Source organism: Pipra filicauda, unplaced genomic scaffold (assembly GCF_003945595.2).
Source record: "Pipra filicauda isolate LSUMZ 115617 unplaced genomic scaffold, ASM394559v2 scaffold170_size1570365_pilon, whole genome shotgun sequence".
Lineage (NCBI taxonomy): Eukaryota > Metazoa > Chordata > Aves > Passeriformes > Pipridae > Pipra > Pipra filicauda.
This window is the reverse complement of record NW_024104218.1, coordinates 1,557,263-1,570,276: the sequence shown is the minus strand read 5'-3', so window position 1 is coordinate 1,570,276 and position 13,014 is coordinate 1,557,263. Positions and strand designations below refer to the sequence as shown.

General features: G+C 50.1%; 1 protein-coding gene across 8 annotated transcripts in view; it reads right to left on the bottom strand.

Annotated features, from left to right (window-relative positions):
* Positions 1-27: 27 nt before the first annotated feature.
* NACC2 (NACC family member 2) overlaps positions 28-13,014 on the bottom strand; it is a 48,411-nt gene continuing 35,424 nt past the window's right edge. For 6 of the 8 annotated variants that reach the window (XM_039379611.1, XM_039379615.1, XM_039379616.1 and 3 more), the window contains exons 2-3: positions 9,956-10,882; positions 28-1,192 (exon numbers count right to left, since the gene is read on the bottom strand). In XM_039379611.1, coding sequence (XP_039235545.1) covers positions 1,011-1,192; positions 9,956-10,820 — 1,047 coding nt within the window. In that variant the 5' untranslated portion in view covers positions 10,821-10,882 and the 3' untranslated portion in view covers positions 28-1,010. Of the gene's footprint in view, positions 1,193-9,955; positions 10,883-11,737; positions 11,880-12,333; positions 12,600-13,014 lie in introns of those variants that run through there. The other 2 variants (XM_039379610.1, XM_039379612.1) reach the window with 2 other exon arrangements.

Sequence of the window (13,014 nt, the reverse complement as noted above, 5' to 3'; positions counted from 1 at the left end):
CTGATATTAATCTGCTTTTTTTTCCAGATTGAAAAATGTAAATCAAGCAGAGCTGCCTCAAGCCAATTTGCAGCTCTCACTGTGAAAATAACCTGCACCACTTGATGGTTTTAAGAAGTCTCACAGAAAATGTAAATGGGTACAAAATGAATATTCCAGATACAAAAGAAATACTTGTGGTCGTACACTGTGCTTTGCCTTCCATCAAAGTCCCATCCTCCACCAGCTGGAAACCTTTCTGGGCATCCCCTGAAATCCTGATTCCTTCTACAGACTGAAAATAAAATCATGCTACTCACCAAGAGATAAATGACCAGAAAGGAAGAACAACTGATTTGGATGGATTGTGCTGCCACACGTCCTTTTTGTACCAAGGGCTTTACAGGTACTATATCAGCTCTACACCACCAGTGTCATCAAAAGCTAAACAACTTCCACCTCACACTGGCCATAAATCCTTTACAGAGAAGGAGCAAATTCTCCCAATATTATAAATTCCCCCCAAAATGAAAATAAAGATAGAAGAAAGGACCAAACTCAATTCCTTCTCTTCCTTCCCGCTGCAGCGTTTGGCTGTTTAGTAAATTTTGAAAGAAACTTGTACAGGTTTTTCAAAGCTTCCTGACTGACACAAATTTTATCTCCTTTGCTTTGTAAATCTTATAATGTGATAATTTTTTTTTTTTGGAGGGGGGTCTGTTGGGTTTTTAGATCTGAGCATCTAAATGAAAACACGCTGGCGCTGCAGCTCACACCGAGCGCGGAGAACACAAGCTGCAGAATTCAATTAAAATGCTAAATTAATTCAATTGAATAAATCCTGTTAATGACACATTTTTCTATCAGCAAATTAAAGGAAACTCAGAACTTTTTAAAAGATGATTGGTGATGAATAATTTCCAGAAAGACACAGCAAGGGCACAGCAAGACGCACGACTCCAGCAAGATGGAGAACACAGTTCCAGAAGGAAAACATCAGCGATTCCCAGGTATTCCCAAGCAAGGAAAAGTTACCCCTCCTTACCTGCAACGAGCTCAAGTTTTTCTCCAGGATCTCCCTCCGAGTAGAGTTTTGGGTGGCAGCGGTATCCGATCTGACTGATAAGACTGGCCGGGAGAGCAACAAGATCCCGTCGGATGAGGACACAGGAGCGGTTCTCCAGCGGGATCTGCTCCGGCTTCTCTTGAGCAACTTAAGAATTAAAAGGGAAAACTGTTAAAATAACTTATTATGCAGGCACGACACTACCAGAAGGTCAGGCTTCGACTTTTCCACGGAGCAGTTGGAAATATTCCTCCCTCCAGATGTACGAGCGCTCGCTCGGCCGCAGGGCAGGTGCCACCTGAAAGCACAGGAAAATCCCCTGGTCTCCCCCCACCATCCACCACAGCAGCTTCACGTTCTGCAAGAGGGATTCTTAGAAACTAATTATGCTTTAACTTTTCCTGAGTTAATCATTTATGAAAATGGGCATCTCTGTACAGCTGGCATCGCTCTGCCAGCGCAGCACACGGAGCTGCTTCCCAAACGCTCCCAGAAGAACGGCAGGTAACTTCACCAGAGGGTTCTAAAACAGGCAGTAAATTGATAAACATCTGCATCAGTACCATAACTACTTCTCTTGATGGTTTTTTCCTGCTGAAGTTACAATCCAGGCCTTGCAGATACTGTCTGCCCTCAGAAAGGTCACCCCAGCCTCTCCCAAGGACAGCACCTCTGGCTCACCCTCCAAAGCACCTTCTCTTCCTCTGCCTTCTCCAGGCCAACATTTCCTCTCAGTAAGAAGAAAAACCCCAACCAAAAGCCAAAAAATGTTAGTGAAATGTGGCTCCAAAACCAAAACACCAGATTTTCCCAGCTTGGCCCAATGTACCATCCCCAGAGCCCTCCATTGCCCAGTAGCAACCAGTTCCATGGAAAAGCTGGAAGTATTGAGCAGTCCTACCAGCACTGCCAAGTCTGGGACTTGTGGATGCACAGATTTGTTTCTAAATCACATTTACAGTCCAAGACCACAAGATTGCTTAAAATGATAATTTTTGACAGCAAAACAGGTGTACATCAATTCCAGGGTGTGGTGGGAGCAGCTACAGTGCTGAATTGCAGCCCAGCTCTACAATGACCCCCCTTTTTCCCCCCAAACTGTTTGATAATGTGTCAAATGCCAAGTACAAAATCAAACCCAGCCCTGTGCTTCAATATCTGTGCACACAGAGAGAAGCAAAAACCCGCAGAAAGGAGCGTTTCTGAACTCAAAATGTCTCCTGCTCCAGAGGTGTCTTTTCCTGCGATTATTGCGGAGTTCTGGGGGCCACTTTTCCTCTCTCCAGATAAAATAACAAGTTTTGCAGAGTTGTTGCTGCAGTAACCAGGGGGTGATGGCTCTGGGACAATGGGAGCACTGTTCTAAGTAGGACATGCCCGGCACGCCGGGCTGTGCCGTGGCATCCTATCGCAGCCACGGGGCTGGGAGCATCCCACCCTCGGGGCTCCCTCCTTCCCTAAAAACTCCAAACACCAGGAGGATGCCCCCTCCTCATCCTTCAGGGATTAAGGACCAAACAGCGGCAGAAGAACCCACAGGATGTTTTTAAACCAAACTTCTCTCGCCATCACAGCCCCACTGACAGACAGAATTCTCCCCAGCTGCGACATTCCCCGTTTAGCAGCATTCCCAAGCATCCAGATCCAAGATCCCACTGGAGATGGGGGTCAACTTCTGCTCACACCAAGGGAGAATCTCAAAGATCTGAGATTTTGAGGCTTTCAAGGAGTGATAAGCGGAGTATATCCAATGAAATACTATTATTTTCCAGATTAAACAAACCGAAAGGAGAGGGGTGGTGGGTATGGAGGAACCAGCACCCGGGGAAGTCCTGCTCTGCTGTCCTTCCAGGGGTTTTTGGTTCCCACCAGAGTCCTCTGCAGGTCACACACAGGCTGAATTAAAAGGTAAAATTATATATATAACCCCTTTGAGCTGTATATATAACCTATACAACCCCTCCCCTTCAGCACAGCTCTCTGCCCAGGTTATGTAAAATTGCACTTTTAATATTGCATTTTTACTTTAACCCAAATGAGACAGAGTTCAGAGCAGAAGATCCTTGCAGCCTGTGATGGGAAGAGGAGAACTCAGCCTTGAACCTTCTCCCTTTTCCATCAAGTGTCTTTCTCAAGACTGGTGTCACTGAAGAAATTAAACACCTACAACATCCAAGTGCAAACAGCTCCAGTGGACAAGGACAAACCTAACTGCTCTGCCACCCTCCACAGGCAAACATCCAATAAAATCCTAAATTTTGGGGTCAAAGAGAGTAGCAATAATGAGGCAGGGAAGAGAAAGATCAGGACAAACACTATATTCATTCTACCTTCCTGGAAAAACCTGGATTTGGTGTCAAACCCGCTGCCTGAAAGAAAAGCAGCTTTTCAGGAAGACAATCCTGCCTGGAAGAGCTTGGCTTTTGATAATATTTCACTTCCTACACAAGGAGCCACGGAGAAGTTTCTGTTTCTTCCTGTGAAATCAAATACTTCTTAAAACAACCCAAAATGCAGCTAAAAAGACCAACTGTAACTCAACCCGCCCCTGGATTTTGGTTACATCTGCCCTGCTGACTCGCTGTCTATAAATCTCTTATTAAACACGGCCCTGAATCACTTTGGGGGCTTTGTTTCCATTCAGGCTTTAGCACGAATTCAACGGCACCAAACAAAAACTGTCAGAGATTTTGGGCTTTCAGTGCCACCTCCATGGAGCAGATAGCAATCAGTTATGTAAAGGAGCAGGACACAAGAGCCACTCTGGTCCCTGTTTCCAAAGAAAGCCAGTCTGTTTGGCCTTTATGCTCTGGAGAACAGGATAGTATTTGCTTCTAATTAATCTGTATCTTCAGAGGGCAGCGGCTCCTTCCCTTTGAATGAAAGGACAAACAATGGGAAGTATTGTTTGATACAGTTTTGTTCCTGACCAAGAAAGGAGCTCCCAGCCAGCAGAGAGGGGCAGGAAATCATTACGGAGGAAGCCACGAGAGCTGCCAGCCAAACACTGGAATATTTTATTTATTTGGATATATCCTTTCATCCCAAACTTATATGGATGCTGCAGCTGCAACAGGTGGTCCAGAATGGGAAATATCAATTTTTCTGGTTTTTTTTTTGGCTGAAAAAACAGCCTCAAGCTAACTCAGTGGTCCATGCTCCACAGCTCCAGGCTCTGCATGACGCTGGGGCACATGTCCACCCTGTCCCTAGAACACATTGTCCTGTTCAGCAGTCCCTCACACCACCTTTGTGCTGAGCCCATGAGGGTTTGGGGACACCAGGATGGCTGCACATCCCACCTGAGGTGTTTGGGACCAGAGATGCTGAGCCCACACTGACCCTCCCCAGTGATGGGCAACAAGCTGCTCAGGGGTCTGGCATCACTGGGAATGGCTGGACACACACCTGGCACCAGCACTCACTTATGCCCTTAGTTCCTGACAGTCCAAACACCAGGGCTTCAAAATTACTCATGAACCCCCAATTCCCACCAGTTTGGGTTCCCCAAACTGCACATAAACTTCAAGACATTCCCGTGGGCACGAAACAACAACTTATCACTTAGGAATGGAATTTGGAGATACAGAAAGAGCAGAGTGATGGAGCCTCACCCAAAAGTTAATGTTTAGACAGTCCCAACATGAAACCACAAGTCTCAAGCCCTGAAGAAAAGGTCTGAGAAACCACCTCCACCTGCTGCACCACCAGTCACTACGAATGCAACACTTGGATGATTCTCCCCTGTTCCCTACATGGTAAGTCTCTTTTCAAACAGCACCATTTCACCAACATTTCTATCCCATCAGCCTATTTTCCACTGGCTGACTACCCCAAAAATAGCATCCCTGCCACGGCATCACCAGCATCTGCTGCATATGTAAACCTGTACCAGAGGACACACACAGACACCACGGGACAGATCCATCACAGAGTCCCAACGGGGAGAGTTTACATTGTCCAAACAGCACATTTACAACAACTTACTGGAATGCAGAGATTTGATTTGTGACCTATTTATACAGGGAGGTAATCTGGAATTAGTATAGGAAAAATATTACTGGTTTATAAATACCCCTATCTTGCTTTCGCCTCAGATCTCAGCCAGGAGTGAAACATCTGCCAGCCTAAAATTAAACATCTGTGTTTTACAGGGAGGAAAATGGGACTGGAAGTTTAATGCCAAAAAAGGCCAGAGGCTGTGAGCCCCCAGTGTGGGGCTCAGCCTTTCTCCTGAGCCTTCCTCCCCCTCAGCACCACCAGTCCTGGAGTCGGGGTGGGAGATCCGGCACTGCCCGGCTCCCGTCGGCACAGAGGACCACAGAGTCATGTTGGAAAAGACCTCCAAAATTATCCAGTCCAATCAGCACCTTGTCAACTAAAGCCACACAGAGTAGCTTCCAGCAGTTGGGATGTTTGAATCCTGCAGCAAAATTCCAAAGTGAGCTGGTGGATAACCAGGGCATCCCTTCACCGCTTTATTTCCTGAATAACCACGAGCTCTTTGCTGCCGAGCATCCCCTCCCCGGGGTCAGACTGGCCACTGCAGGGTGGGCAGGGACAAGTGGGACCTTGTAGGATCAGGTCACATTCCTGCAGTTGGAACCAGCTCCTCCATCAGGCTGCAATTATCCAGCAGCACAGCCGTGATTTACGTCGCTGCAGCGCCTCGTGCCCAGGCTCAGGTCGGGATCTGTAGGGCTGCATCATTTTGGATTCTGGGCTGTTCCCTGCCCTCTTTCCTTACTGTCAGGAATCAGAGGCCAGGAGAGAAAACTATTCTCTCAGCTAATTACCACAACTATTCTATAATGGCTATTTTAGATGAATTTTTAATGAAGTGTGCTCTTGTCAGTTCAGGATTTCATAACTTTCAAGTCCAGCCTTTACATTCCAGCCATTTGCTGCATAAAGATTTTTCCTCTCCCCTGCAAACGGGTGCAGCAGGAGCAGGGGAGGAGGAAGGACCCTCACACAACTTCACTTGTGCCTATCAAAATTAAATTAACTGCATCTGCTGAGCTTGGAGCTGACTGACAACAACGTGGCTCAGTGCAGAAAAACGCCGAGCATCTGCAAGTCCTGCTCAAACCCACTTCAGCTCAGGCCCACGACGCTGTAATTAACAGGGATAAAAATACTTTGCTTTTGTTTAATATTTTCTGGAGTTGTGCATTCCTCAGATCAGATGCTGGAAACCTCATTAAGTCTCGCTCGTGTCCTCAAGGCCCACATGTTCTCCACAGCCAGACCTACTTATGGAACGAGGAGCCATTTTACCGCAGTGCTCCCGTCCTGCCACCAGGATGGTGACACCACCAGGGCCACTGAGCGTGGCCAGAGGACAGTGGGAGCTGAGCCACCTTCTCCCACATCCCTCTGCAAGCTGCCACCCTGTCTACCAACACCTAAGCCTGACCCTCCCATCGGCCTGTGTTTAACCCTGGGCTTGTCCTTTCGTTCATCTGCTGCTCCTTTTGCAGGTCCAACACTTGTGCTGGTCCCTCACACCAGAGTCACCACTGCAGGAGGGACATCACTCAACTCCTCACTCCCTCTTCTACCACCAAACCCTTGGCCAAGGTGATGATCTGCTCCTTGTTTCTCTGACCCCAGCTACCTGGAGGGAGGTTGGAGCAAAGCGGGATCGGCCTCTTCTCCCACATAACAAGCGACAGGACAAGAGGAAATGGCCTCAGGCTGCAGCAGGGGAGGTTCAGGTTGGACATTAGCAATAATTTCTTCATGGAAAGAGTAGCCAAGCATTGAAACAGACTGCCCAAGGATGTGGTGGAGTCACCATGGTGAAAGTGTTCAAGAAACAACTGCACGTGGCACTCAGTGCTCTGGCCTAGTTGACAAGGTGGTGTTTGGTCAAAGGTTGGACTTGATGATCTGGAGAATTTTCCCAACCTAAATGATTCTATGATTTGGAGATGTGCCTCTGGATCCAGATTTGGAGACTCAGAATGGTTCTGAGTACAAAAAGAGGTGAAGAAAAATAAATAAACTCCCCCTAGTCTTGGGGCAAGAAGAGGATTGATGACCCCAGCATGGGTGTGGGTGACGTTCAAGGCAAGCGAAGAGCACCAGCCACCAGCGTCCCACCACACACTCACCAGCATGAGCTCAGTCAACACTTCAGCTGGAGAATGAAAAAGCAGAGAAAAAGGAGGAAAAAAACCACTGCAACCAACCCTCTCTGAAATTCAGGGCTTCATCTGCTCTGCTCCTCTTTGGCTTTGTTTTTGTTTTCACAAACAGGGCTCTTGGAAACCTTGGCAATCCCTATTTTACAGGGCTCCCCCCTCCCCCAGGCCTTTGTGAGGCTGTCGGGATCGACATGCCAGGAGCAGGATTAGCTGCCTTCTCTCTTCCATCTCACGGGTTTATTATTCCACACCTTTTGAGGGTACAGTTTATCCCGAGTAATTAAAACACAGTTAGCTGTGCAAGTCCAAACCATAATGGAATAGCTTAGGTCTTATTTTTTTGTAATCTCTTTCTTGTGTGCTCTCTTTTCCAGGAAGCCTGAATACTATAGCTGGCTTATTTAAAACAGGAAACTCCCCTGAAATGTGCTGGTGAGGAAGAGGAATTTGAGCAGAAATGGGGGATATTGAGGCTTTACAACCTGTCTCCTCCCTGCCTCGGCATCATGACGTGGTTTGAGTCTTCTCCCTACAGAAAACAGGCAGAAAAACTTGGCTGTGGGATGCCCAGCTCCGGCACGAGCTGCAGCATCTCCAGTGACACCCGAGAAAGCTGCTCGGATTTTCACTTTTCCAACTGGGATGACTCCTGCCCCGCAAGGATTAGGGACACCCTCAGAGCTGCTGGTCCTGCCCTCGCCTTCTGAGTTGATTTTGTTCTGTTTCTGCATGAACTGGCCCCGTGACAGGGATGGAAAACACCGTGTCCAAGGGCATAATCCCACTGCTCCGAGGAATAACGTGTGAGCCCAGCACTGAAGGCAAACCCACATTACTCACCACAGGCTCTACAGCAGGGAAGAGCAAAGCAATATAAAATCAAAACAAGTGTGTGCAGAAACAGCCCAATTTCTGTTAAATCCGCCTCTAACAGCAGCTGTGGAGGAGACCCCGACCTTGTCCCCATCCCTGATCCTGCTCCTCTCCCGTCCCATCCCAACCACTGGGACCTGAAGCACAGCTGGGAGGGCACTCAGGCTTTTGAGGCTCATTTTCCACAGCTGCTGGTCCACTTTTCTCAGCAAACATTTCTAATGTTGAAATAGTAACCCTGCTACCCGCACGGCTTTCCCTCTTTTTCACACGGCTTGGAAAAAAAACTTGGAAAATATTGCTTATCTGCTCACTGTCTGGTAGAGGGACATGCCAAGGGGATGCTGAGCTCCTGCTCCTTGGGATGGGATAGGATGGGATGGGATGGCACAGGGTATCAGGCTGAGCCTGTTCCCAGTACTAGGGAAGCCTGGCTTGGGGTAACAGAAATTGTCCTATTTGCCAAATCTTGTTCCTTGGTTAAGACTAAAATCAAACCACTTCGAGGAAAGCTGATCAACACCAGCTCAGCAACAAACCAGAGCTAAACATTTGCAACATCAGCCCAGCAATTCCAGGATCCAGAGCAGGGAAGGCGGCTCCAGGCGAGCGGATGCCGCGTGCGGCCGGAGCCAGCGGGAAGATGTCCCTCCCCAGGGAGCACCCCTGGATCAAAGCTGCTGCCACAAACACCTGCAGCTCTGACAGGGAGGCCACTGCGAGGCTGAGCTTCCATGTGGGATGCTGCCAGCCTCGTCCAGGCGGGATGCTGTGAGCTGCTTCCACGTGGGATGCAGACACGCCAGAGCCCAGCGGGCATCTCCTCCTCTGGTCCTGAGCCCCTGGCTCTGTACCCACCCCTGATCCTCAAGAGGGTCTGAACCCTCCAAGGTGCCCAGGAAAGGGGGTGTGTGTCCAAGGAAGTGAGAGGGAAGGGGCCTCTTGTGCCCTTGTGCCCACTTCAGGGCTGAGCAGCAGCTCCAGGATGAGCAACACCAAAATGAAGCCATCTCCTCTGCCTCAGGCCCACCCAGGGATTCACACTACCATCCCTTATGGATCTTGGAAGGGTAAGAGAGGAATTTTACTTAGTTCTGTTTCTAATGCTGAAATAAAAAAAATTAAGCTCCCTCAAACTGCTTTTCCCTTTCCAACAGCGATGTGTTGGGGCAAGGCTGGCTAAGGAGAGGGGGGCACTTCAGGCGGTGGGGAGAAAAGTCCTCCTTTTCTTCTTTGTGAAGATATTCCTAATTAACACCTATTAAAATGATTTAGTTGATGTTTTTCTTCCTTGTACATTTACCACTTTAAAAAAAAATCTTATTCTAAAACACCAGGACAGGGGGACCGTGCCTGGCACCTCGCTGAAGACTAATTCCCAAAATAACCACCCAGACTTCACTGGGCCACCAAGGACTGATGCCTCCTTTCCCATGGATGACCACCCCTCTCAGATGACCCATGGTAGGAGAACTCAATCCTCACCTTGGGACGGGTGTCACCAGCACAGGGCTCATGCAACCACCAGGCCCCTTGTTGGCAGCCTCAGCCAAAAAGTGAAGGGCTGAGCTGACCGTGGTGGATGATGTGACCGTGGTGGATGATGTGACCGTGGTGGACGATGCAGCCACTCATTTAAAGGGCCTCCCAGCTGGGGACACAACCCGGGAGCGATGGCGTGGCAGGACCTGCCCATGCCACACCCGGACACCAGCACCAAGCCCACCACGTGCATCGCCTCCTGCGCCGCGCCACGAAAACCAACAGACGAAGCCCTCAAAGACAAAAGCCCGACGAACAACCCAAACCGACCCGTGGCGGCCAGACAAGGCCCAAGCAACCCCTGCAGGGGAGCAGAAAACCCAAGGACAGAGACGCCCATTACCAGAGTAGCCTCCCGAGGACTTGATGTACATCTGCCCGTACTGCTCCTCCACCATGGTGTCGTAGGCCTCGTCATCCTCCTCGTCCTCCTCGTTGTGGTAGGAGGTGGGGCTGTCGGTGGTGGGAATGCTGCTGGCGCCGGGGCTCGTCCGCTCCCCCTGCGAGTACTGCACCTGCTGCACGTTGGGGATGAGGGTGGCCAGGTTGGGCATCCCGTAGTAGGACACGCGGGAGAGCTTCAGGGGCCCCGCGTTGGCGCCGCCGCCTGCAGCCCCGTCCCGGGCGCCGGGTTCCAGGGGCCTTTTCCCAGGCCCGCCGGGCAGGGCGGCCGCCTGCAGCTCCATGTTCTCGTGTTTGACGCGCGTGAGGAGCGGGATGGGCATGGAGGGGGACATGACGTAGGGCGCCGAGGCCGACTGCAGCTGGTTGCAGGGGCTCTGCGGCTCCGAGCTGGGGTCTTCGATCATGGTGGTCTGAGAGTCACAGTGGGGCGAGCTGACCTTGAACATCAAGTCCGTGCCTTTCTCCACGATGTGCTGGATCTGCAGGAAGCCTGCCGTGTACATCACCACCAGCTGCTCGCTCGCGGCCATGGTCAGCTTCCCGGTGTAGCAGAAGGAGAGGATCTGCTGGAAGCAGGCGGGGGGGACGGTACCCGGCAGCTCAAAGGCGTTTTTGCTGTTCCCACTGAACAAGTCTCGGAAGTAGAGGCTGCTGGCAGCCAGCACCGCCCGGTGAGCCTTGAAGGCCTGGCCCTTCACCACGATGGAGACATCGCAGTACAGCCCCAGCAGCCGCTGCTCGTTCAGGCAGCCCAGAACGGTGTTCCCGAAGTTGGGAATCTCTATGTGCAACATCTGCGACATGGCTCAGGATCGGCTGGAGCTCCTCAGACATTCAATGCAGGAATATCCAAAGTAGGGCACATCTGAAAGAGGGAGAAGGCAGGGAGAGAGGAACAGCGTTTTTAGACAGTTCACCAAAGCAGGCGAAGCAGAGGACCCCACCTCACCCGACATCAAAGGCTCAAAATGAGCTCTGAGAGCCGACGTGGAAAAAGCAATCGCTCATAAAAATTACTTATCAATGTCTTCAACCCACGCTGGGAACGCTATTCCAAGGATATTCCCCCAAAAATGCAAGTATTTCCTTCAAGTTGCGGTCTGTTTAAATAAGCACCACTGATTTATTCCCCCGGGGCTTTTACTTTACGCAGGAAAATCTGAACGATAATGGGAGAGAACAGTAAAGCAAACGAAAGACAGTCAGACAGATCTCCGGTAGCATTATATAAGAAACACAACAACCAGCAGCTCTGTTGAAACTACAGAAAAGATATTTATAAAACAATGTGCCATTCTGCCCGAAATAAATACAGGATTCTGCCGGAGCGACAGCTCCCAGGAAAAAGCACTTTGAAAAGCAATCTTCCCATTTGCACCAGAAAGAGGGAGCATTTCAACAGTTAAACCCCTTCTCAACAGATTTATCCTCCAACAAAACGAGGCTTAGCTCCAAATTAAGCCAGATATTTGAGCCCCAATAAAACAAACCAAGTGCTGCAGCGAGCCGCCTACCACGTTGTCTTCTAATTTTCACCCCCCCTAAACCCAAAGCGGGGCAGGGGGAGCCCCAGCCCAGCCCCTCCTGCGGCCAGAGCCCCCCGGTGCCCCCCAGCCCCCGGGTACCGGCGGCGAGGACCCTCCGAGCAAAACCCCCCGGGCTGGAGGCGACGGCTCCGGCTCCGCATCCCAGCGCGGCCGCTCCTCGGGGCCAGCCGTACCTTTTGGCCGCGGGGAGAATTCCTGCTTCCACCACCCGAAAGGAAGCCTGGCGTTGGGAAGGGACCTCGTGCAAACCCGCAGCAGGTAATGCCAGCGCAGCCCGAGCTCCGAAAACTCCAGCGGAGCAAATCACTGCGGATCCACCGACACGAGCCGGAGCCCAAACCCCCCCTCCCTCCTTGCTCCCTCCCCGAAGAGTCCAGGAGGTTTAAAATCCTGTTTGCCTTCAATACTACTGAAGCAAAACTACGGTTAACTAGTACCGAAAGCTCGGAAGAACGATATTTAAAAAAAAAAAAAAGAGGGGGGGGAATAGAAGTTTATCTGCGAAAGATTAAAAAAAGAAAAAAATCTCTGCAAAGAAAATAATAACCCACAAAGAGCTGCTCTGTTCCCATTGCTGGGGAGGAAAAAAAAAAAGAGGAAAAAAAAAAAAAGTCCTATCTGCAAGGCCACGGGGTAACAGGAAGAAAAGGGAACACACTCGGAGCCAATTTAATTGTATCTGCATGGTTAAAAAAAAAAAAAAGAAAAAAAAAAATCCTTCCAAGCGAGGAAGTTGCCGGTGCCTTCGCCCGGCTGGGAGCGAACGTACCTTGAGCAGCGTCCGCTCGCCGAGGGGCTCCGGGTCCCCCGATCGCTGCCGCCGAGGGCTCAGGGGAGTGGGGGGGAATAAAACAGAGTATCAAGCCCTGGGTTTGTATCTGCTGGAGCTGAAGCTTTTACCAAGTCAAATCTCCCCGGCAGCGCACAGCATCTAAATGAATAGGCCGGATGCAGATTAACATTCAGGCTGCTCTCTGCAATGAATAGAGCCCTTTGATTAGGGACCTGAAGTAAATGCCAGTTTCAAACCGAAGCTTTAAAAACAGAGAAATATCAGTGCCAGAGGAATGCTCTCAGTGTTGGTACAAGACAGACTTTTGATGAGTCACTGCAATGCAAACAAAGATGGCAGAAATACTGTACTGTATGCTGATGAAATGCTTAGTGGTGCCACGGCAACTGAGACAGGTTTTAAATTTATAGTGCAGTTTTGCATATGAATTACGCTGTAAACTGCCTCCCCTGCCATCTAGTACATCCAGAGTGTCAAAGCATTTAAACTATTCCAAACAGTCTGCAGAGCTGGCACTGCTGCTGGTTAACTCCTGCGGCCGGAGGAAGGCACTGAGCAGGGGTGGGGAGCATCCCCTGCATCCCCCCAGCTTTCTCCTGTATCCCCAGCATCCCCCCAGCATCCCTTGTACCCTCCAGCATCCTCCTGCATCGCCTG